The 23,987-nt window shown below is 37.1% G+C and overlaps 5 protein-coding genes across 13 annotated transcripts; 3 read left to right on the top strand and 2 right to left on the bottom strand.

Moving 5' to 3' along the window:
- Window positions 1–7,308: 7,308 nt before the first annotated feature.
- LOC123711401 lies at window positions 7,309–8,758 on the top strand. Of its 2 annotated transcripts, none has more exons than XM_045663973.1 (2): window positions 7,309–7,428; window positions 7,506–8,757. In XM_045663973.1, the coding sequence occupies exon 2, from the start codon at window positions 7,506–7,508 to the stop codon at window positions 8,283–8,285; it is 780 nt and encodes a 259-aa protein (XP_045519929.1). In that variant the 5' UTR covers window positions 7,309–7,428; the 3' UTR covers window positions 8,286–8,757. The 2 variants fall into 2 exon arrangements, with proteins under 2 accessions (XP_045519929.1, XP_045519930.1); XM_045663974.1 differs by having other exon boundaries at window positions 7,332–7,428; window positions 7,494–8,758.
- A 160-nt stretch (window positions 8,759–8,918) lies between these two features.
- Window positions 8,919–9,713, top strand: LOC123711402 (5-hydroxyisourate hydrolase). Its single transcript, XM_045663975.1, has 2 exons — window positions 8,919–9,309; window positions 9,547–9,713. Exons 1-2 carry the CDS (start codon window positions 9,055–9,057, stop codon window positions 9,631–9,633), a joined length of 342 nt encoding a protein of 113 aa, XP_045519931.1. The 5' UTR covers window positions 8,919–9,054; the 3' UTR covers window positions 9,634–9,713.
- A 267-nt stretch (window positions 9,714–9,980) lies between these two features.
- Window positions 9,981–13,903, bottom strand: LOC123710885 (RNA-binding protein 5-A-like). 4 transcript variants are annotated; one of them, XR_006753877.1, is made up of 4 exons: window positions 13,695–13,902; window positions 11,411–13,564; window positions 11,011–11,059; window positions 9,981–10,761 (listed from the first exon to the last, which is right to left on the bottom strand). XR_006753877.1 is itself a non-coding variant. In XM_045663171.1 (3 exons), exon 2 carries the CDS (start codon window positions 13,559–13,561, stop codon window positions 11,414–11,416), a length of 2,148 nt encoding a protein of 715 aa, XP_045519127.1. In that variant the 5' UTR covers window positions 13,562–13,564; window positions 13,695–13,903; the 3' UTR covers window positions 9,981–11,059; window positions 11,411–11,413. The 4 variants fall into 4 exon arrangements, 3 of the variants coding, with proteins under 3 accessions (XP_045519127.1, XP_045519128.1, XP_045519126.1); XM_045663171.1 differs by having other exon boundaries at window positions 9,981–11,059; window positions 13,695–13,903; XM_045663172.1 differs by lacking the exon at window positions 11,011–11,059 and having other exon boundaries at window positions 13,695–13,903.
- Window positions 13,904–16,086: 2,183 nt separating this feature from the next.
- On the top strand, window positions 16,087–21,349 carry LOC123711355. 5 transcript variants are annotated; one of them, XM_045663907.1, is made up of 6 exons: window positions 16,087–16,208; window positions 16,284–16,362; window positions 18,127–18,425; window positions 18,547–18,641; window positions 18,710–18,845; window positions 19,139–21,349. In XM_045663907.1, the coding sequence occupies exons 2-6, from the start codon at window positions 16,326–16,328 to the stop codon at window positions 19,274–19,276; spliced, it is 705 nt and encodes a 234-aa protein (XP_045519863.1). In that variant the 5' UTR covers window positions 16,087–16,208; window positions 16,284–16,325; the 3' UTR covers window positions 19,277–21,349. The 5 variants fall into 5 exon arrangements, with proteins under 5 accessions (XP_045519863.1, XP_045519861.1, XP_045519865.1 ...); XM_045663905.1 differs by having other exon boundaries at window positions 18,118–18,425; XM_045663909.1 differs by lacking the exon at window positions 16,284–16,362.
- Window positions 19,875–23,697, bottom strand: LOC123711354 (esterase E4-like). Its single transcript, XM_045663904.1, has 11 exons — window positions 23,509–23,697; window positions 23,125–23,258; window positions 22,669–22,811; window positions 22,319–22,461; window positions 21,880–22,065; window positions 21,442–21,632; window positions 21,181–21,349; window positions 20,892–21,108; window positions 20,665–20,774; window positions 20,418–20,550; window positions 19,875–20,182 (listed from the first exon to the last, which is right to left on the bottom strand). The coding sequence occupies exons 1-11, from the start codon at window positions 23,666–23,668 to the stop codon at window positions 20,014–20,016; spliced, it is 1,755 nt and encodes a 584-aa protein (XP_045519860.1). The 5' UTR covers window positions 23,669–23,697; the 3' UTR covers window positions 19,875–20,013.
- Window positions 23,698–23,987: the final 290 nt, after the last annotated feature.

Genomic DNA, 23,987 nt, shown 5'->3' with positions numbered 1-23,987 from the left:
TTGGCAAGTTGTAACGAACACTGTTGCTTCATTTTTGGTGGAACGCCGACAGTTGCGGGGCCGGGCGCGAGCGGGACGAAGCGACACACTGTATACAAACCGCGTAGCTCCATCCCGCTCTCGCTGGAGTGTTAACTGTATATGTTGTATCATCCGGTTATATAAAATGTTATGAGAAGAGTGGATCTGAAGCACCAATGGGGAGGCCGCTAACCCCGCCCTCGGCCCGCGATTGGCTCGCCGACGATGAAACTTAATTTATAAAGGTGACTTTTTTGAGTTCGCGAACAAAGCTCTATTGAATGGAGCACAAAAAAACACAATTATATTTGTTATTCGAGTCGTGGATACGTTTTTTATTAATATATTCTCGGTTTTGTGAGCTGTTTCCAGTGTTAACGCATGTTTTATTCGGATTTAATGAGATTTATATTGATAACATTGCTGAAGTAGCTCTGTCTGAATTATTTAGGTGAAAGCTTTGATGTTGTCAGTGAGATAACATTTTTGTTCAGCGAATGTCTTAAGAATTCCAAATACACACACAGTGATCAACTATTAAAGCTCGCAAAGAACGTTACTTCATAGTTACATGCTTGTTATAAAGCTAAAAATTTATCGAGTCCTTTGCTTAGATCTTTTATTATTATTATTACGTTCTGCGTTGTAATTAAAATTGTAAAATGCAATCCGATGGAAACGGTTATTAAATTGGATATCAATTTTATCTGAGTGAGGAAGGTGAGACCGAATTGAAATATTTCAATTTAGTTGTCGCCTGTGCCACAGACCATTCATTCAGTTGGATATTTTTCGTTTCCCTGAATCGTATTTAAACTTTTTATAAAACTAATCGAGCTACTTTTTCTGGAACCATCTCTATTAATTAGAGTACTGATAAAATTAACTGACGATTTGACTCTTTACTTACAATGAAATTAATAAAAGACATTTTTTAATAGCTAGATACCTACCCCTTTCAACCGAAACCTAAAGAATTACGCTAACATACATTGATAACACTTTTAGTGTCGATGTATGTACCGCGGCGAATACTGTTTAGACATCGACACTTAATCTGTGCCAGAATCCATTTAAATTACAATGAGAGGGGGCGGTGGGGGTGGGGGTGCGACAATTATTAATGTATAACTGAATATCTGCGTAGTGATGACGGAATTTCACTGTTCCAGTCGGAATTTATTAAAAGCCGTTGTTATAATTATAAAGTCTGCTCTCTCGGTAGTTATTGTTTATGGTATTTTCACGTTATTCCGACAATTGTCAAGTCTGTACGTGTAAGCAGGAATTATTGAATTGACACCAACTATGACATTCATTCCAATGGACTTAATTTACGTTTTGTTCGAGTTAATGGTTTACCTAATTACCACATACCATTCTTCATTATCGGCCAACAGTTACGTTGTCGTTGTCCACTTGATTTCAGGTTTTTTTTAATGTAATAGCAGGCAAACGGGCAAGAGGCTCACCTGATGTGAAGCGATACCGCCGCCCATGGACACTCACATTGCCAGAAGGCTCGCAAGTGCGTTGCCGGCCTTTCAAGAATTGGTACGCTCTTTTCTTGAAGGACCCTAAGTCGAATTGGTTCGGAAATATTATAAATGACTGTGGTTGACCAGCCGAATTCTATTTAACGGCGGTGTGATAGAAGTAATTTGATAAACACTAATAGAGTCCGTATCAGAGGCATGCCGTGTGAGCCGAGCGAGGGAGCGGTGGCGCAGAGGGCGAGGGAAGGGATCGACTAAATGAGAATTCCGTAGACGATCAATTCGCGAAATGTTCACATTTCGTAAACGTCTCAACTTCGGATAGTGACGTCGCTTACGTTGGCGATTTAATGTTAATGGAAACCGGATCATATCATTTCACTTCCGCAAGTTAACATCGAAGAATTATTTATTCATTTAGGAAACAAAACAGATACATCTCTAAAAGTATAAAACAAACAAAAAATAACACATTGACACATTGGATATATCCACAAAAGGTTTCACTGATAAATGACTATAACAGAAACAAACCTGTTGGGTTTTACAAATTTATTCATTTGGCTAGTAAATGTCTATAAATCTAAAACTATCTAACCAAAAAAAATTAGTTGATCTAAATATTGGCGTGTCTGTGCGTACGTACCTATGTGTCTATCTACTAAATAATTTACTTTTATGCTTGTATCTACCAATCCAGCTTATGTTTCGACTTTCACAAAATTGTTTTAATAATGAACCTTATTATTTTCCAAATTTGTTTGATAAAGATGATTTTAATGGCTGTAAGATTTTGTATTTTAGTAGCGACTGAAGTTCTAGATACTTCATAATTGTCAAAATAAAACAACAACTGATTATCGTGTTATTTATCGACACAGTGTTAACACTAGGATAGCGTGGGAGCGAGCGAATATCTTCGCAAAGCGTTAAAATGAAATGTTCGCAATTTGAATATCATTCCGTGTGGCTCTCCTCCCCCCCCCCCCCCCCTCCCCCTCACCTCGGCCCCGCACTTTGTTCTACTTTGAAGAGTTTTGTGGCATAAAGAGGTACAGTACATTACGTTAGTAGTAATCAGTACAGGACGAAAGCCATCATCATGATGTATCACAGCTTAGTTACAAATCATCTTAGAATAGCCATATTAAGTAATAGATTCGATCATATAGGGCCCCAATATTAGGTCAGAGTTAGGTAAGATAATGGTTCGACATGCGACTTAACCGGCTGAACAGACGATGAACAAAAATTAATGGATATGGTATGAAAAATCAGAAGAGTCACAGTATAGAGCAGGGATCAGCCCTACTCGCATTTTAAATTATCAGAAAACATGACCGATTGATGCATTATAGAAATACAACATGGATGCAAAAAAAATCCGAATTTTCTCGCACACTACTTGTTCTGTGTCTATACTTACAGACGTATTTCAGAACCTTGCCTGATTCGTATCGGCAGTTAAGTGTAAGCTCAGCTCACAGAGGTCTCACGAGTCGCTAGTAAATATCTGAATACATAAGTCGGTGGATAATGAAGTGCGGGCGTGTCCCCGCTGTTAGCTACAGTTGCGACCAATCGCGGCGCCCGCTACAGTTGCCACTCTTCTCATTGGCTTAGAACAAGTTGCACCTTCAGGAAAACCTCTACAACTGAAAAAGCATACTCTACGAACATCATACAGCGCTTCTCACCACCTATTTAAGTACTAAAATCATTACCCATTCGGAACAACGAGGAATTCTGGAGGCCTGCCTCTGTTAGGTACCTACCTACTTCATGCTTTATTTCCTATTGACATTTATTGTGTTGCGAGATTACAAGCTTCATATAATTCCTAATTGATGACTTTATCTTATCTGCAATATAGGTTATGAGATGCCAGATGGCCTATTATAATATATAAAATTCTCGTGACACAATGTTCGTTTCCATACTGCTCCGAAACGGCTCGACCGATTTCTATTAATTTTTTTATACATATTCAGTAAGTCTAAAAATCGGCTATCTTTTTAATCCCTGAGTCCAAAAAGAAATATTTTTTTGATAAAATGTTTATTGTTTTTAAATACAACATAGAAAAATACATAAAACCCTTATTACATAATTCTCACCCTCTACCATCAACATCCTATATTTTATTTGTTAATTAAAAACTTATGAATTGAACTCTAAGCTTTATACCTACCTATAGAGAAAAAACGCAGATAAACCTAAAAAGTTTTCATTCTGGAAAATCTAACAGTCTCTGGGGTAGCAAAATGCTTCATGTTGGTATGTACTGTAAAGGAAAGCTAAGTAAAATCACATTAAGGAGAAACGAGGTTCGCAGGGGCAGCTTGCTTATATAAAAAATTAATTGCTGTTAGCTAATTTTGATTTTGAAATATTTGTGGAAGTTTTGATTTGAGGGAAGGTTTGATCGGTGACAAACATGTACAATATTTAATAAAAAATAAACATAAGCGTAAATAATGTATTTTCTAATACAATTCGTTTCTGGCTTCAAAACATTTGATGTATTTTGTTATTTCACGTTTAAATAGTTTATGATTATGATGAGATTATTATGACATCAATAAATCAAGTAAGTATTTACAATTTTCTTAACCTAAATAGTAATAATAAAAATAATGATAATTTAATAAAAATAAAATTTAACAATATTAAAGAGCTTGGTCCCGGCAGTGTACCTTTAACGCTGGCAGCATTTCGTTACTTACTTGGTTGTCAAATATTTATGAATTCGTTCAGATTTCAAGATTTACAAATGCTATATAAATTAGTAAAGTAAAGTTAGTATAAATTGTAAGTACCCGACGTGTACTAACAATTATAGCTTATGAAGGACTGGACCGATTTTCATGGTTTTAATTAGTTGTACCTATTTGTTATTGGAATCCAATACAACATATTAAAAGGTTTTATAATCGTCAATCATTAATGTTCAACTCAACGAAACAGTAAACTCTTCCCTTAAGAAATAAATGTTTCGATTCGACAAGATCCACAATATTCGGATAAAGAATTATTTAAATATTAAACAATAGTATAATAATGTCAGGTACGAAAAAATTTACATGTACCTGTAATGGTTGTCATTATTATCTAAATAAAGTAGGGATCTTAATATTTATTTTGTATTCATTTCTGTAGTAAAATCATAAATTAAATTCAGCTTACCTGTAACACGACATTCGGTGATTGCCGGATCAGTAGTTAGTAGTTGTAGCTATACCTACATGAAATAAAGAGATGGATTTTTAAATAACCTACACTAAGTTTGCAGTGAACAATCACAGTATGGAATAAATAGGTTTCAGAAATCCCCACAAAACTTACGATGGCAAGAAAATCAGAAACGTCTGCAAGCAACGATTATGTAAATGGTGGCGCTGACCAACAAAAACAGGAAATATCGCTCAACCCGTCGGCAGCTCGTATTTTTCACTTTTACTGTGACGCCGAGTGCGCTTGATGGGGCAGCTTTCTGCCGGCCGCTCCTAGGGCTGCACCTCGGACCGAACGTTCCCATTTATCAATATTTCATTGTCTTTCAATATTTAAGAACGATAAATAAAATAATTTATTTTTTCGTAGTAACAAAGTGTGATAAACTTTAAAGGAAATTGTTATTTCCGAATACTAATGCTATTTCTATCTGCTTAATTTATTATGCAAATATAATAAAACAAGTAGGTGCCCAGTTAGTTCTACTAAGTTTTTACTACCTTAAGAATGTAAGAAACAGAATATTTTTATCATATTGCATCGATAAATAGAGCGCCTCACTATCCCTAGGGTTTTTTTTTCTTTAACCCGTTTGTTAGGGTTTGAGTAAGTCGTGTGCAGTTTTCGGGGCTCGAATGACCAAGCAATTTGTATGAGCCGATGTTTTTCGAGCCTCGATTGACGGCAAAGGTACCTTATGTTATTTCTTCTTGTTTTTGGAACCAGCGAGCGCTACGCAGAAATCTTAATCAACCAAATTATTATACATCCAAAAATCGTTGGTATTACTGAAACCACTAAACGATAATCGTTTCTGTTTTATAAAGATAGATAGGATATTAAAATTGACATAATCATATAATATATACGAGGGGCGACAAAAAGTTCGCGGAATGTTGGGGTTAGCGGGGGTTAGTTTACTCATCCAAGTGACTAATTGAGTGACTGATTGTTAGAACGTAATATATATAAATTTTCAGCCTTATCGGAACATTGTCTTCTGAGTTATCAATTAGTAAACAAGTAAAAGTAAGTTACCAAATAAGGAAAGACACCTCAAACCGTTTTATAAGAGATTTTGGTTGTTTCTGGGGACTCCGCTACTGGTAAAACCATAATTTATAAATCTCCATCTCCATCAAAGACGACCCTTGACCTGGACCGATTGAGGCTACCACGCCATAAATAGTCGAAAAAGTTGTAATGAAAGATGCATGGCTACGAAACAACGCGAGCGGATATCAATTTGTCGTGAGGTTTTGGACCGCTGTGGAGGAAGTTATGGCCCGAATTATTACTGCTGATGAAACTTGGGTTCACCATTATGAACCTGAGCAAAGCAGTCAAAGCATGAGTCGATGCAGAGGCATAACAAATTCACACCCCCTCCTAAGAAGTGCAAGGTGTCTCAATTGGACAAACAAATACAGAAGGCATCCTTTTATCGATTATTAGGAACGTGGTGTCTCCGTGACGGGAGAATACTAAGCTTAGCTGTTAAAGAGAAAAGGCGAGGAAAGCTTACAAAGGATGTGCTTATAGATATATTGTTTTTTAAATTATTTATAATATATGCCTTAAACTACTAACAAATTTATATTTACTTAAAAAATGACAACATACGTTCATCACTGTCTTCCCAAATCTATAGCAAATATGTCCAGTTCTGGTGTCCCATGCAGATTGTTCTAAGCCTGAAAACATTTAGTTCAGAGTAGATTAGTCTATCGGTACAAAAGATTATCTAGCCCATAAAAGAAGAAAAAATCGAGGAATCATATTGATACATAATCCTGATCCCTTAGAGGTTTAAGCGCCGTTGATAGTCAATTATTTGGCCTGTCTGATTCCTTGATGAACTTTACAAATAAAAAATTTGTTAATTGGATATTCACGCAATCGAAAGTTAGAGTTAGTTAGAAAGCCACAGTTCATAATGTTCACCTCCCATAATGTAACGTATACCATGAAGAGCCATCCTTACATATATGTACAATCAATTAAGTCACTCAATGGGAAATGTAGTCATATGTCTTTTGCATTTGACAACTAGTGTTAAGTAGGTTAATTAATATCCAATGGTAATAATCGATTACTAACGCCATCTATGGTCTAGTAGCTCCATATAAAACAAAGTAATGCTGGACTAAGAATTCATTCGAGTCGATTTTACATAGATCATGGATTATACAATAGATGTCTCTTGAATAAAAATAAGTTGCGGCCACGTTTATATGATCCAAATGTCTAAACATGCCTTACCAAATGCGGATTTTTGGTTAAGCGGACCAAATCCAAATCTAAGTTTTGTACTTATCTTACCCTAAAATATTCGAGTTTCTGAAATGTTATGTTACCTAAAGTCAGTACGTTTCTTACAACTTTTATTTTATTTTATATTTCTTAAGAGTTATAATATGTAGGCTCTTCTAAAAGAAATTAACGCATATTTATCGTTAATGTTTGAAAAGTTTTGATTGATTTCATAAACTCAACGTGATCGATAACCAAACAAACCTGAATGTTTACTAACAGTAACTTTCGTGTAACAAATTCACAACATCCGAATTTCATTCTAGAAACAAACTTCAACGGACTGTGGCTTATGTAGCGCATACTTTTCAAAGTAAAGATTCCTACCACTGCATCACTTTAATTGTGATCACATCACTTTCTGGTGAGTTTATATTATCTAGACAATAAAAAAAACACAAATTCATCACCACCAATGTTGAGATCAAGTTATTTTTCTAGATGATGCAGGCGTGCATTTACATACTGATTTCGACATTAGTGGCAGCCAACGCAAAGATATTAAGAAACAATGCACTCATGACCAAAATGGTCTCCAACTTTCATAAAGACATCGACACATCCGCCACCTATCAGGATAAATCCGAGCCCTTGATGCAAAGAATGCAAAATTTGCTTTGCCACAACTTTCGAACCATACCTTGCGAGATGATAACTCGAGATGAAACACTACGGAAATTGATAGAAAAGTCAATACAACAAATTAACTACAAGAAGCTACGAATGGACAAGACAACTCAATCACCTCGATACTTAACTCTCTTCCCAATGAGCAGCGGCGATATTCACGAACAAAAAATCAAAAAACAAAAAAACAAGCATAGGAATAAAGAACGCCATGTGTTAAACAGAAAAAAGCTGCGTAAATTTTACCCACACAAAGTAAAATATAAAGACAAGAATGTCAACTTCCACGAGTCGGAAGAAAAGCTGTCTATGTCAGTAGAACACATACCGGATGTGGTCCAGGCGAGGAAACGTGACACTTATAAAATGGAACAGGATGAACCCTTTTGGAGAATAGATTACATGAAACACGAGGAACCTAGCGCTCATATGTTTGGATACATAGACCGACTTAAGGATAAGATCATTAAGTCCAGCCAGACTGTCACCGTCGATGAGCAAGAAAAAAAAGACGTTATGCGCCCAGATGTGTATATTAGGAAGAACAAATTCGTTAGAAAGAATATTAATTTAAATGACGATGACATTGAATAATAATAAAAAAATATACCTAATACAAATAGAGTTTTTAATAGACTTGCTACGAAAGAGTGCAAATTATGAAATCTATCCTTCATAATAAAACATTAGTACTTAGTAAAAATAATATTTTGTGCTCGGTGTTAAGCACGAGAAGAACGTATATATGTAGACTGTATATATACATCATAGTGTACATAATTATGATTTAATACATTATGTTTATTCATTTATATTCATGTTAGGTGTCTTGTCGGTAGTAGGCACTAGGTCGTACTGAGATAGTTTGTCGAGATTGTGCGGATTAGACGAATGTGCAGATCCTTTGGGGTTCCTTCAAATCAACGATTTATTTATAAAATATTAAGTATTTTAACTCGCATGTCGCGACCACAAACCACGCTCGGTGAAATCAAAATAATCACGAATATTGTCACTAAGATAACGTTATCAACGCTATAAAGCACGGTCTACATCTATTAATTTTTAACTATTAAACTATATAACATTATGCAATTAGTAATATAATGTACTAATATTAAGAATTATACAATCATTCAATTATGTTTTTTTTATATTTGTTCAGTCCTTACACACGATCCAAATAGGTACAGAAATCTTATAAAATCACAATAAGTCATCAGAGCAAACACGCTCATTATTTAATTAGCAGTGTAACCTCTCCCCCACATTGTTTACGAATGATAAATATTCGAATCAAAGGAATTTTTGCCACAATATTCAGTAGATACTGTAGCCTTTGAACGTACGTTTTAATTTCGATATGTCTCGTGCTGTTTTATCAACCCACGTGCTGGACACGTCAACGGGAAGACCAGCGTTTGGAGTTTTTGTTGAATTGTATAAGAAAAAGGATAATTCGTGGGCATTGTGGCACAATACAGCGACGTCGAGTGATGGAAGAGTACTTTTCCCGTTCACGAAAGAGTCAATGGCAGCAGGAACTTATAAGCTAAAGTTTAATATCGAAGATTATTATAAGCAGCTGGAGAAAGAAACATTATATCCCTATGTGGAGGTAAGAATAGAAAACGTTTCAATCTCAAGAAGTTTTTAACCTAGGGTAAACTATAAAAAAATATTTAAAGAATATATCAACTAAATTTTTATTTAATTGGTGACTTGTCAAAATGCATATTTTAAGTTGTGTAATATTATTTAAGGTAATAAGAATATTGTGGTATCTTCCTTTTGGAACATGGTGCATCGATGTAAATTGGGCAGGTTCTTTTTAAATTTATTATAATATTTACAGATTGTATTCAAAACTGAAGAGGACCAGCACTATCACATTCCGTTACTGTTAAGCCCTTACGGTTATTCCACTTACAGAGGAAGCTAAAATAAATATTATTTAAATACCGTTACATAATATTTTTAAAAAGGTTGATCTGATTTTTAATAAAACTTGTTTATTATCTATTTATCGTTGTACTTTTATTCTGACCGCCAAGGTCAGGCCAAAACCTGCTATTACATGTACTCAATACCTCCGTCCTCCTTCTGACGATTCCTATAGCATTATTCGGTCATATAGAACGAGTTAACTATATTATTTATCTACAAATGAATGAAACAATCATGTACATAAAAATAATTTTATTATTGTTACGACGTACAGAAAATTTAAATTAAATATGTATTATTTAGTATATACACGTTATCCAATTATTTTTTAAATATTTCGTCTAGTATTTTCAAAAAATAACTTAGTTTAGATATATATTAATGGAGAATAAATTGTAAATTATAAGTATTATTACAAGTTTAATTACATTTGGTAATAATACTTTTATACTAGTATTCGATAAATAGAAACTCTATTTTACCGAATCAATAATTTATGTTGTTCAACAGTGTTTGGCGTAGTAAACCGTTTTAAGAATTATCGAAATTACTTTATTTGTCAGGAAATAATAAAAAAATATTAAATGCAAACAGTGCGTAATATCAGTAAATTGAAGATTCTGTAAATATAAAATCTTATCTTTTCAACTACACTTTGTTCGTAGAACAATTAGCGTTCGTGCTAACAATGCATATAAAACTTATATTATATGGACATAACTCATAAGATCTAAAGTATATAAAACAAATAGTATAGCCCATTTTGTTCATAACAATTTTTTGTATTGACATGGTGATGAAAATATACTTTTTAACTTGTACTAAATGGGCTTATCTTATATAATATGTATACAGCCTATATATATATTTATATCCCTATACCAAAATATTGAGTGACCTATTATCTAAAATAAAAAAGAGGTCTCCACTCTCAGAAGCAGATTCTTTTAGTATTAGAATTATTTAAGTTATTGAGGACCACAGAGCTTGGGCACAGTAGTGCTCATGATCAATGTATTTGTATATATTAGAGGTGGTGGCCACTCAAATAACAAGCTTATTGCAAGGCTATGTACATAATGCAATCATTCTGTATTGGCACGGCGCGTAGCTCCGACGGGTTCTGTAATATAAATAGTCACAACCATCAGTTAAACTCAACCAACTCGCACATTCACCATTTCTTCACAAATATCACAGTTCTATCACAGTTGTTTATTATCCAGGTAATGTCCACATTCTTCAGTCAATTTTACCTAAATGGTTGAAACATTGTAGGGAAAATTTAGCTTTTCATCGCTTTGCAATTTTTAACATACCTGCTACACCTGTCAGGAAAAACTGATTAACTGAAGGAAATATAAGCACTTACCAAAGATGTATTGGGCACATCTAGGGCTGCACATCTTGAAGCGCCATATCTATTTTAAGTACAGAATCAAACAATTAGACAAGGATTACAAAACGCGTTTTCGACAGCCCATTATTTTTAGATTCCCTTGGTAAGAATCCACAGCCATTCAAAGTCATTCAATTATAATTATAATAAGTTAACTTGACACTTTTTTAAAGATAATAATTATTTTCATTTAAACACACTCCATTAAAAATATTGTATGTGCATTAAATAGAGCAAAAATGGTTCCTCTGAGCAACATTAATCACTACATGTAACTGCATATAGTTTCTCTATGTTATAAAATGTAAATGACAGACCTGCATTCAACCTGTAACAAACAAAACTGAGCATAAAGTGGTAAAACATCTCTTACCTTCTAGTCTCCTTCTTCCTGAATCACTTCTTTGTATCGAGCAATCATCAGCTTCTTGACAGTGTCTCTATATGTGAGCCCAGGTGTGGGAGTATAGATTCCTCGTTTTTGTCCCAGTCCAGCTAAGCTTGGTCTCTGTTCGGCTTCTATTGGAGCTATGCGACCTTGTTCTTCCTTACCCAAACCTCTGCCTTCTGACCAGCCCATTTTCTGTAACATTTTGCCACCAATGGTGTCTACAACCGGTTGAGGTGTGTGTGCAAATATAGGTGTTTGTATGTCTGATTCATATCTTTTACGAATTGGTGGCTCATCTTCACCAAACTTCATCCTACGCTCAGCTGCCCTATCTCTGTAACCATTTGTTTGAGGTAACGAGCTGTTTTTCTTTTGATGTTCCAGAAAATTCTGTTTATGTAAGTCTGATAGTGTTTTGTGTTTAGTCAATACTTCAGCTGAAGGGAAGCGTCGCTTGCAGAGAAGGCAAGTGAGTTTAACCCAATCTATGATTCCTTCATCTGACTCAAACTGACTACATTCAGTTCTTTTCATTAAAAATTCGTCTTCCACAGGCGGAGGAGAGATTTCTCTCAAGTGGGAATGATGTTGTAAGGATGGACCAGCTCCTAGAACAGAGAAACCAATATCTGCAGAACCCTTGCTGGTTGAATGATCCAGGGGTTGTTCCATAATAATATTACTCCGAGCATTCTCTTTCTTTTGATTTAAGGTACGAGCCCACCTCTCCATATCCTTTGCTATCTTCTTTGCAACCTTAACTTTGTCCTCTTTATCTTTTTTCTTTTTTTCTTCTGGTTCTTTTGGAATTGTATTCTCTGATGTAGCTTGAGGGGGATTTTGCAGCTTGGGTTGGTTTGTATTTTGTTGGCTTTGTGTGGCAGCAATATAGGTGGATCTAGAGGTATCCCAATACATATATTGAGTTGTCTGACTGTTGTAGAAGTACTGTGTGTTACCATCATAGTAAAGACCTGTGGCAGGATCATAATAATAACCAGAGGTTTCATCATAGAGGAATGTTCGTACATCAGGGGCTGTGTATTGTATTTTGCCATCACCAGTAGGAATATTGGTCACTGAGGCAGATTGAGCTGTGGAACTAACAAATGCAGGGACAGAAACCGGAGTCCAAGAGACTTGGCGAGCTTGAGCAGCCGAGATAGCCGACTGAGCAACAGCAGCAGCCGCATTCACCCTATCTGCTTCAGAAAGTGTTTGATTCGAAACAAAGTTTGATCTATTCTGCAAATAATTGTATGAGGAATACTCAGTACTTGAAGTGGTTTTAGGCACTTTCTGAGGCTCATTATAAAATGATACTAATACTTCTCTATTATCAATGTTCAATGAGGGGTTGAGGCTAATTAATTCAGAATGAGCAGCTGTTGAATCAGCAATAGAATTAAAGTTGATATATGCTAAACACTTTGAGGCTCCTGTGAGTGTCTCTCGACCAATAGTGATACCAGCAATAGAATCTAACACAGACTTAGAACATCTTTCCTTTATTGAATCAAGAATTTTTTCCTCTGTGGTTAAAGCATCTAAACGTCTAAATAACAATCTTTTGGTAATACCGGCTGCTGGTTCTGAGCCATTTCTGTCTTCACCACCCACGACATTACCTTCAGAACGTTTGCCTTGACAGTTACGTCTATAACAAACCTGCCTGCGTTTAAAATTATAAGAACCACATTTACATATCCAATCACCAGGTGAAGCCGACTGAGTATCTTGAGTATCATAATCAATATCCTGTCGCTCATAACTACGAGATCGACTTCTGGACTGGGACCTACTTCTATCTCTTTCCCTAGACTTATCGCGACTAATATGCGGGGGAGATGGAGCTGTGGGGATATCCTTATCATCAAAACGTCGCGGAGATCGACGACGATCGCGTTTATCAAAGCGTTCACGATTTTCGCGGCGATAACGGTCACCATCGCGATCCCGGTCTCGTCTTTCACGGTCATATCGGTCGTGACGATCCCTTCGCTCCTTTTGTCGATCACGTGGTGATGCTTGACGACTGCAATCGGGGCTTGCGCTTCTCCGCATCTCCCAAACCGGCGATCGGGGTTTGGCTTCGCCCCAGCGACTGGGGCGCTCATCTCGTCTCCACGACATTGCCTGCGAACATCGACTTTAAATGAACTAAAAATACATAGTTTAAACAGTTTGGTGGCCGTGTCTCTTGGAGATTTTGCCACTCCGATAGAGACATATCTCTCTTCTACCTTTTATATTTTATACTTTTTACCTGCTGACGAATAATCCAGTTAATTATATTTCCTTGGGTATTTTAATACTAGATTACGTTGAATTATAAGTTACAGAAACTTATAAATTACTACCTAACTACTAACTCTAAGGAATCATTTATGATAAAAATTGAATTTTATACAAGTGACAAGTTGAGAACTTTCAAGTTTCAACTTATAATTTCAAGAGGACAATCGCCATTTTGAAATTTCAGATTTGATAGTTTGCCTTTTACCTAGGAATTTAATCTATGGTTTTGCTTTCTTTAACAGACTGGGTTGTCACTATTTAGGAAGAAGAACTGGAGCTGAAAGCATAGATAACACACTAAAATTACAGACAAAGAAATATGTTGTCCTTTTTTTCAACGCCTAACGCGAAAATTTTCGAAAAAATTATATTTGACATATTTTATTCTGTGTAGGTTCAAGGTATTTTAATTTTCTACAAACCTATTATTGACTCATGTAAAAAAGATACGGGGCTGGATTTAGAAATACGTCACCTGAATTTGATGATGCTATCTTTTTTACTACATCTAAACAAAGCTTCTCTTATTCTCGCTCTTCAAATTGTATTATGTTTCTTTAGAGCTGAATGAATTGGAAAGGATTGCCTGTGCGCAGCTGCGATAACGAAAAAAAATCAATTTTATTCAGATGGGACTTAGCTTACAAAACAGAACACAGGAAGGTGCCATAATCAAAATGACTTCGTACAACAGCATTGTACAAAATCTTTTGAGAGGAGGGATCTCACACTACATAATGAACGGAGAACGTTTACCACCCTTCTCACTTTTTTAATCACATGGTTGCAATGAGGAACACCGTTTAATTTTGTCTAAACTATTTTCTTTGTTAAGTTCTTCCAAGGGAAATTGACAATCTAGACGATGATGTAAGAATTATACTTATAAGGTAGACAATCATAAAAAGAGGATGATGGAGGAGCCAATTTATTGCCACAGGAGGTAATCCAGCTAGAGGGATCATTATAAGGGACATCATAAGAATTGAGGGAACACCGGAATCTTCTGATCTGCCTACAAGCCACAGACGAAAGGGTACCAGGGCACATGCTCTAACAAAACTTATGCCAACCAAGATGTTTTTTTTTTATTAAAAAGTCTGTGAGCAGCTGCAGAAGCTTGTTGGTAAACTAAAAAAAATTCCAAGGTCATGCAAATACTGTATGACCTTCTTTTTTTTCTTTCCTTTTGTAAGGAAACATTGACAACATAATTTACTTAGCAGATGATTGTTTTAATAGCACAGATTTGTTATTGTACTATATTTGGATATAGTTTCCTGTATTTTTTTTTTTCAGTTTATTTCTATATTGGTTTTCGGTAAAATTGAGGATAGGTTGGTTAGTTTATGGACTTAGTTTCCACACTTAGACTCTCAATAGATCCGTTTTGCGTAAAGTAAAATGACCTCACTGTTCCGAGGATTTCTGCACGTTGCTTAGCCACAGCCTCCCATTTCAGGACTACTGATTCTTCTGCGCTGAAACAGGCTCTGCACATGATTGATTGCATTGATTGGTTACACAATGGCCCGTAACTGTCCCTATCATTGTTTTGAGATTAGCTCTGTTTAAGTTTAGAGGACGCTTTGTCAATTGTGGGTTAATTGCTGGCAGAGCCATTTTAGTTGAAATTCTGCAGATCTTTGGCAAATCCAGGTTCGCACTTGCAAGGAGGCCAAATGTAAGGAGCGGATACGGGTCAGCAGAAATAATTACGGAGCCTCTCATTTTGGACGATAAACTCGCAATGACATGACCTCTCCATTCCTGCAATAGTTCGCTTAGTGGTTTTAGTTGCATCTATTTCATAAGGTATTAGACCAAAAACAGGGTCGGTAGCCTCGGGAAGATTAGTCCACCAAACTTGCCTTGGGGATATCAGCGACTTGCGCTACACCCAAGACCACGAAGGAGAAGGATGTGGTACGGTAGGCCTGCACCTGCACTATCATGCAATGCAACTATGTCGTGTTGGAAACAGTAAACACACAGGCCCAGACTATTATTTGCCTACAGAAAAATAAAGGGTTATTAAGAGTAGTCGTAAATTATAATTTATTTATTTAAAAACTCATTCGTATTGCATATAGAAACGTTCGTATTGCACGTATAGAAACGTTTTGTTGGGTTCTTAAAATTATTAATGTTTAATTCGTAATTTATTTTAGCCAATCCAGAATTAAAAATAACAATTTGTGTAGTAGTGAGGATTTGGAGGAATCGCGCCATGGCCCATGCCACTATCCGCTTGATGAGGGCATCCTAGGGGATTCCTGGGGGGAAATCAAATTAATCTAGGGGTAAGTCGCCGAGACCATCTGGCAACACTGGTTTGTGGTTCAGTGTTCACACTTCACTATTTGTAAACACATCACACAATACTTTCATTAGTGTTTTGCCCTATAATATATGAATAAATGAATTTTGAATTCATTTAAATCTTGTGTTCAGTATTTGTGTAACTTCCAAATTTAATGTTGTAAGTAATCGTTAGACAAAATATTAGTAGTGTTTATTCATATAACGTCTCTCCATAACAATTTTTTTTATCTAGGGCAGTCTTCTAGTCTAGACTAGTCTTCGATACTTATTACTAATGGCAAACTGGTGGACCCGTGTTGAGTTATTGAAAGGTAATCATGGCATAAAGTTCTAACGCTTAGTACACGATGAGAATATCATAATTTTTAGGAAATAATAGGAAATATTGGCAATAAAAAATGAGTTAGAATGATTAGGCAAAGCTTTGTGGTCATTGCATGCATTTCTTCAATGTTTACAAAACATTTCATAAATATTACTTCCCATAAAACTATATATATATATATATCTCTCTCCTAGGTGTCAGCTTTAGAAGATCTACATGGAAGTGAGGGAATGAAAGAAATGTACAGATTCCCGAAAGAAAATATGTATTTGGTTTTGACTTTGAAGATTAGCTTTGTTTAAGTTTCAATACATATTTTCTCAAAACAAAATACAACTTTGAAAATCCTTTATATTTTAATTGAGCATGTTTTTCTAGGAAAGCATTCATCGTAACATTGTAATAATTATCTTCAGGATATATAAAAAAATGTTATGAATATGAAATAAACACCATGATTTTATCAAAAGCTAAAAAAGATGGTGAAAATTTTATACTCAGCAACATTTTCAAATTAAAAGAATGATTTTCAACTATCACAATAATACTTGATTTAGTTGAAGTTCACTAAGTAGAGCATGGAATTAGCCTTTTTTTCAATATTCATGATTTGACATTCCCATTTCTAATCATAACTGATAGTAAAAATTTTAGTGAACTTTTTGTGATTCAGTTTAATGGTGAATCTGATCAAGCAGAGTTAATTATGAATATGAATATCTAAATTTATGATGATGAGGTATGCACAACTTCTGAATATCTCGAGGTGCTCAGCTATAAAATAAAAATAGATGTTGATTCTAAATTAGAGCTTTACCAATGCAATGAGTCAATAGAAGATTTTGGCTCAATGATATTAATGGTATTCTCCTCCTTCTTCTACCGGCTCAAATGAAAAATTTGCAGAGTTTCACTTATAATATAGCATAAATTATGAATTTTATCATTATTGGCACAACATTTGAATGAGATAAAAGAAAGAACATATGCTAAACAAGTTTCAACAGTGCTACTGTGTTTATTTTAATTTTATGCAATAAAATTGTTTTGTCGGTGCTCTAGAACTAATATGGGCTATAACAGCATCACTTCTAGAGTATGTTGAGGGGGCTGCAGACTACACCGTTAAAGGCCTGTGTGTAGATACCCTGACTGAGTCCGTTATTCCGTCCAATATTCGGCTCTACAGCGATTCGGTCGGTGCCGGGGTCCGCAAAAAGACTTATTGTCTAGATTGATATTCATTTCAATTATACAAAATGTCGTTTATCTGTCAAAAAACAGGTTTCAAAACGGTTCGTTCATTCCACGGTCACCCCTCGAAAAAGAAAAGCCTAGTATGAGGCCCCGACAGGTCTTTACAGATCCGAATGATCCAATTCTGATAGCTGTCAACAACACGATTAAGCCGAGGCAAAGACCTAGTCGCGGGAAAAAGCCCATTCCGACATTCAAACCGCCCGAGCTGAGCTGTTAAGGCCAACAGCGATAATAAAAAAAACAACTATCACAATTCACAACTAGTGTCTGGTGTCATTGCGTAGGTTAGGTTAATTTTCTTACACTACGTTAATGTACACTGTGTTAACCAGTAAGTGCAAACAAGATCAACCCTGTTCACCTTAAATTGCCAAACAAATCTGAATATTTAAACGCGACAGTTGGCAGCATAATGAAAAAAATATCCAAATTTACACACTAAGTTAAGTTTGAAGATTAGCGTTGGTCAATAAAATATCAGGTCGTTTAGGCGAACACGAAGGCTGCGCGGCATCTCGCATGTGGCGCTCGGCGTGCGCGACACTGCGCGCGGCGCACGCCGATCGCGGATGGGCAGAAGTCTCAGCCGCCTCAGCGCCGGATTCCGTGTGGCACTCGCTCACTAACTGCGTTGCCTACCAGGCCGGGGTCTGGCAAGGCCTGGTGCTCAAAGGGATGGAGGATGCCACTCACCCTGCCGCCTTCCGCCTCGCAGTCGTGCTCCGGCACACGCCGCCCGAGCTGGCGGTCAGGCTGGTGGCCGACAAGTTAAGGACGCACCCTCAGGCGGTAAGCCTCGTACTTTAGCCTCTTGTTGCTTTTTGACAAATATTAAGATTATTCACTCCTTTTACTATTACACATTAAATGCTGGATTTAACAATCAAAAATGACGCTTTCCCTAATTCAGCAAGAACTTATGTCGTACATCGTGTCCCTATTGACGGACGACTCCCCTTGGTGCGAGTGCAACGCAGACGACTCCCAGCACACCGCTCCTCTCAGGTATCTATCGCGTCAGACTTGTTCTATTTCGCATGAGGCGGATACTTTAACAGTTGTTGATCCGAAAGAGACCTGCTGCTATTCGGTGACTGCGAGGCCGCAGTGCTGGCCGCGTCCCGAGAGGAGTACGACGCCCACGCCAAGAGGCAGAGGGCCGCCTACAGCGCCATGGCTCCTCGCCACTACGTCGAGCTCAGAATCAAGGTATGGCGTTTGCTTTATTAAGTTTAGTGAACAATGTATGTCTTCAACATCTTTTGAATCTGTTAAAGCATATGGATCTCTCAAGTTGTACTTATTTGAAGCGTTTATAAAATTTCCGAGATTAGTACTCACTTAAAGTCTAATTTTTATTAGTAGATTGTAGCATAAGTTTTGTATGCTCTAATGAAACAATTAAATTATTTGACACGATCCTTGTTAACTTATTGATCATTTCTTAATAATAAAGATGGCCTGCCGACTATAATTGCTCACCGTGATCATTTCAATGTCAGATCCTGAACCAGCTGATCCAAGTGCCGAAGATCTACCAGACCCCGGAGTTCGAATGCTTCGAAAGCGCCGCGAGAGAAAATGTCGACAGAGAGATTTGCACTCTTCGAGAACATCTTCTCACTGGAAGACATGACTAGCATTATTGGACTCCACAAGATTAGGAGCCACTTTCCTAATCTTGGTTTAAAAAGGGCTATTACTCGGAGCTGTTGTTGGTGATGTTCGAAAACAGTGTGACTAATTAAGGCTTAGTAAGTACTAAGTGTATGTGAGTGGACATTGAGAAGGCAAGACAACAGACCGTTATTTATGATAGGGAAAGAGAGGTTTTCTGTTAGTTTAGAAGATTTTGAAGATCCGTGAAAGACGATAAAGCTTAGCTAGAGAAAACTGATCACCTACTTGCCTATAAAGAAATTTCAAAAGAAAACTAAATAGATGTCTGAGGCCGAAACCAAAGTTTTTTTTTTAAATGCTTAAGTAGGCATAGACCGTAGAGGTGTGTAGTATACCTCACATTCATTTTTATACTAATTTAGTCAATTTACCGCAAATGGCTAACTTATTAAGACATAAGTTTTATGTTTAAAAAGAGTATTCTAAAGATAATTATAGATGCTGTATTTCCTTTTAAGTTAAAGGTATAATTTTTGCCCATCTTTGTAGACTAATTGATGTTTTAGAGAGCTATACGAGTCAAAATCGTTAATGTATTGCCCATATCAAAAATTAAAAGTTTAAATATGCGTTTATTGGTTTTAAAAAAGTATATCAAATTGTATTCTTTTCTAATCTTATTAGACCACATTAGAAAAAGTTGTGCTTTACACTTCGTTTAGGCCAGGTTTAGATGGAGAATTGACTGCTTGCGTCATTAATATTTCATAGGATACAATTCATCCCATACTCCGACTTTATCCTTAAACAGGTCCTTCCTCAGGGAGAAGTCGTTATCGATGCGCAGATATGTCATGTCTTGTGACGTCATCTTGGGCCAGACCAATTCACCCAGCTCTGGTGTGTCACCTCGAGGATTCGGGTCTCTGCCATTTGAAAGAATTTTTAACGAAACATTAATATATTTATGTACTTATGGGATCCACAGATCATGTACGTAACTAGGTACAACAAATTAACTAGTTTGTTGCGTTTGACCCGGAGTCCTCGGTTCGATATGTTACTGGTCGGAAAATAGAGGTACAGGTGTCGTAACTTGTACATAATTTGGCAAGGTTTCTATTATAGGTCATAAGATTTATGACATATTATAGGTCATACCCGTATCTGGCAAAGTTGTACCAAAGCGCAGTCATGCGGTCGACCATGACAGCGTCGCGGCCTTCGAGGCCAATGGCAGGGAATCGGTAAGATAAAGTGAACAGGTAGATCAGCTCATCGTGATGTGCTGCCCCTGAAACATGAAAAAACACTCTGTCTCGTATTCGTAATGCATTTGTAGCATTTACATGGACATGTTATTAAACTACAAAAAATTGCATCCGCAGGATTCCACTTTATGTTCTACCTTGGGGTTTCATAGTTTTGGGGTCCTCGTAATGGCTGTGGTTCCCGATGTAGCCCCACTCATACTCGTAAACGGGTCGCGGCGAGTGAAGGGTCATCAGCTTGGCCATTCTGAAATAACGCCATTTGTATTATTTGCCTGCCTTATGATGATTTTAATGCCATGTTATTAAATAAGTCACACTTCATTTAAATCAATGCCAAACGTCGAACCAACAACTAAAATACCTGTAGACAGGAAAACCCTCAACAGAGTCGACGTAGAGTCTTCCAAGGTCGTGTGCGCTGGTTTCATCGTTCTTTAGAGGACGGTCCTTAAGATACACCCGACGAAGGGTGCGAGTTGGAACTTCGGGGTTGTCTCGGGGGAGCAGAAAGGAGATAGGGGCCACTCTCTCCCACTCCGAGATCATCTGCTCTCGCAGGGTATCGTTGCGAGTCACGGCTAAAAAGTTAGTGATTTTTGAAACATATGGTATAGAAATTAGTAGAGTTTAGTAAACGGTGTAGTACTGACTGAATGCCATCCAATAGAACTCGTCCTGAGTCTGACTGACGAGATGAGGCACGGCATACAATTTCTTCTCTCGAATGGCCTCATCGGGCTGAGATGTGAGAAACCTTTCTTGCCCGAAGTCAGGCTCGACCACGGCCGTCCAGATACCCACTGGGTCGAATCCGAATTCCTTTAAATTAGTATTCAGTATTTAAAATCACCGATCGTCCAGCACGCAACTTTATCCATGTCTATGTCAAAAAGTATTTTATTTATCCTTACATAAAATCCTAAAAGCGAGTTGCCTAGGTCCCTCCAAGGCTTAGTCTTAAGGCAATCGACGATAGCTTGTGAGCTATGGGTCGGGCAATTGAGCAGTTCTGCTTGACGAACCGCTAGGTAGCGCTGCTCACTGGGCAGAGGTACTTTTCCCACAGGGGAGCCGCTCATCGATATTGCCCGGTGGAATAGACCTGTCAGGAAGTCAAACCAGACCTGAATGTTCTATAGTTTTTATACATAGGTCGTTTACACTATGATATTATGCCTGCTTATGTTAAAGTTTTGATGATAATTAGTTGCTACTTTACATTTTGTAAATATAGACGAGTAAAACAAATTGTAAGCGTTGATTTTGAAAATTTCTTGCTACCGCATTACTCTTTAGTAAACTGTAAAGCTAGTTTTTGTATGTGTTTCAATCCTTATTATTATAAATACCTGTGGCCATGGGCGATACCATCATGAGCATGGCGCTGATAGATCCGGCGCTACATCCGGCCACCGTGACCTTGTCGGGATCTCCTCCGAAGGCCCGAATGTTCCGATTGACCCATCGCAAGGCTGCCACCATGTCTTTAAAACCGTTATTGCCCGGAGCCACTGCGTCACCAGTGCTGAGGAATCCTGTAATGCCATTCGTTTATAAGCAATCCTTGTCTTAGACCTATGGATCAACCTTTATTACGTTACGTCACGTTCAAGGGTTTTTTATAAATTTATCATTATAACAATCAAGTCCAATAAGAAATTTTATTTGTTGTTCCCGTTACCCACGGTACACCAAACCTGTTGGCACAGTAACAGCAATTGAGCAATTGACATTATTATTCCTAATAATGTCACCTATTTCATTATTGTAAACGTCAATAAAACACACCAAGTGAGCCGAGGCGATAGTTGATAGTGACTAGAACGAGATCCCTGTCCAAGAGGTAGTGCGGTCCTGCGAGATCTGAACGACCCGACATGGTATAGAAGCCGCCCGGATGGATGAAGAATATTACCGGCAATAGCTTTTTCCTGAAAAAAGTTACCAAAGCAATCTATTATGAGTAGAACAAGATGGTGTATGCGCATGCGCAGCAAAGAGTTCTGTGCATTATTCACATATGTTCAAGATGTCAACGCAAATTAAAATGTTCTGGTATCGATTAAACGCAGATCTGCGTCGTGCCAAAGGAATTTTACTGAACCTACGTTAATGAAATAAACAATTTCTATATTTACCTATCGGTGGTGAGCGGCGTATATACATTGATGGAAAGGCAGTCCTCATCTACGGGGTATAAGGGAGGCGCGGGGAGGGGGCAAGCGGGTCCATCTGATCGTGCGTCTACCGGGGTTGGATAGTGGGTGATCGGTCGAGGAGGCTGAAAATCAATTTCTAGCGTATGAATGGAGAAATGTATTGAGACAGATGTTTTCTATCATACGCGTGTAATTTTAATGTTCCTAGAGTCATATATCGACTATATCTGCTAGGCAAAGCATATGCGACAATAACCACTAAATTACCTAACTGATTAAAAACATATTTATAGCACTGTATTTCAATTACCTAAATATTTTATTTGGAAAGGTTTACCGACTGACTGATCAAATAAGTAAAGTTCGATACGCAACAACTGGCCTGCATCATGCGTCACTGTGTATTATTACCACATAAAGTAAAAATTGAGGTACCTGAAAACGAAGTTCTCCGACAGGAGGCTCGGCGTAACGAATGCCCCGGTAAGACTCAAAGCGACGCCCTTTTCTTGTGACATTGTAGCCTCCGCGAAACTCACCTGACGGACTGCGCACCACCGGGCCACCATCTGATAATATTTATTTGTTATACGAACAAGTTAATATAAATAAATACAAAATGTTGAGTTTTGTTAACTCAAATAGTTTCCATATAATTCTGAATTATCTATGTCAAAAGAAAATTAAATACGAATTACTAGATTAAAAATATTAAAATTATACTCCTATAGCCTCTACTGAAGCACATATTGTTCGACTCCTGGGGCAGAGTTTTATTTTTTTAACTCTTGCCAAAAACCCACGTTTGATTCGACTCACCTACAATATCATGGTCATTATGCCCATGATTGTGATGCCCATGGTTGTGATGCCCGTGACCTTTGTGGCCGTCTCCAGCTAGTATGTGGTCGCGGTCATCTCTGTGATCGTGTGCAGCTGCGCAGACGAGCACATAACACACTATCACGATACGCCTCATTTTCCTCAACTGAGTGGCGTTGTGAAAATATCGCTTATATAGCGAGTTGTACATTAATGAGGTGCAATTCCGACGGTATTGGTATTCATAAAATAGGATAAATAAATATTTCAGGACTTTGTCCACAACATAAACGCACTTATTAGTTGTTATACCTACTTTCTACAGTGACATTACTAATTAGAAAAAAACATGCCAAAGCGCAAAGCATGCGGATATTTAGTTCACAAACAGTAGGTTAAATGTCATTAAGTAAATTATATCTGGCTGAATTGGTATATACGCTACTTAATATCTAATAAGCATCATAAAATTCACC

Source organism: Pieris brassicae, chromosome 6, assembly GCF_905147105.1.
Source record: "Pieris brassicae chromosome 6, ilPieBrab1.1, whole genome shotgun sequence".
NCBI lineage: Eukaryota > Metazoa > Arthropoda > Insecta > Lepidoptera > Pieridae > Pieris > Pieris brassicae.
The sequence above is the reverse complement of the archived record's forward strand: the minus strand, read 5'-3'. Positions and strand labels throughout refer to the sequence as shown.

Excerpts from the sequence above, each read along its gene's own strand:
- LOC123711401 (XM_045663974.1), top strand. The coding sequence starts at position 7,506 with ATGATGCAGGCGTGCATTTACATACTGATTTCGACATTAGTGGCAGCC.
- LOC123711402 (XM_045663975.1), top strand. The coding sequence starts at position 9,055 with ATGTCTCGTGCTGTTTTATCAACCCACGTGCTGGACACGTCAACGGGA. Across the intron at positions 9,310-9,546 it reads CATTATATCCCTATGTGGAG|ATTGTATTCAAAACTGAAGA; the intron begins GTAAGAATAGAA and ends TAATATTTACAG.
- LOC123710885 (XM_045663170.1), bottom strand. The coding sequence starts at position 13,561 with ATGTCGTGGAGACGAGATGAGCGCCCCAGTCGCTGGGGCGAAGCCAAA.
- LOC123711355 (XM_045663905.1), top strand. The coding sequence starts at position 16,326 with ATGGCAAACTGGTGGACCCGTGTTGAGTTATTGAAAG. Across the intron at positions 16,363-18,117 it reads CCGTGTTGAGTTATTGAAAG|GTCGTTTAGGCGAACACGAA; the intron begins GTAATCATGGCA and ends ATAAAATATCAG. Across the intron at positions 18,846-19,138 it reads ACGTCGAGCTCAGAATCAAG|ATCCTGAACCAGCTGATCCA; the intron begins GTATGGCGTTTG and ends TTTCAATGTCAG.
- LOC123711354 (XM_045663904.1), bottom strand. The coding sequence starts at position 23,668 with ATGAGGCGTATCGTGATAGTGTGTTATGTGCTCGTCTGCGCAGCTGCA. Across the intron at positions 23,259-23,508 it reads TAATGACCATGATATTGTAG|ATGGTGGCCCGGTGGTGCGC; the intron begins GTGAGTCGAATC and ends AAATATTATCAG. Across the intron at positions 22,462-22,668 it reads ACGCCGCTCACCACCGATAG|GAAAAAGCTATTGCCGGTAA; the intron begins GTAAATATAGAA and ends AACTTTTTTCAG.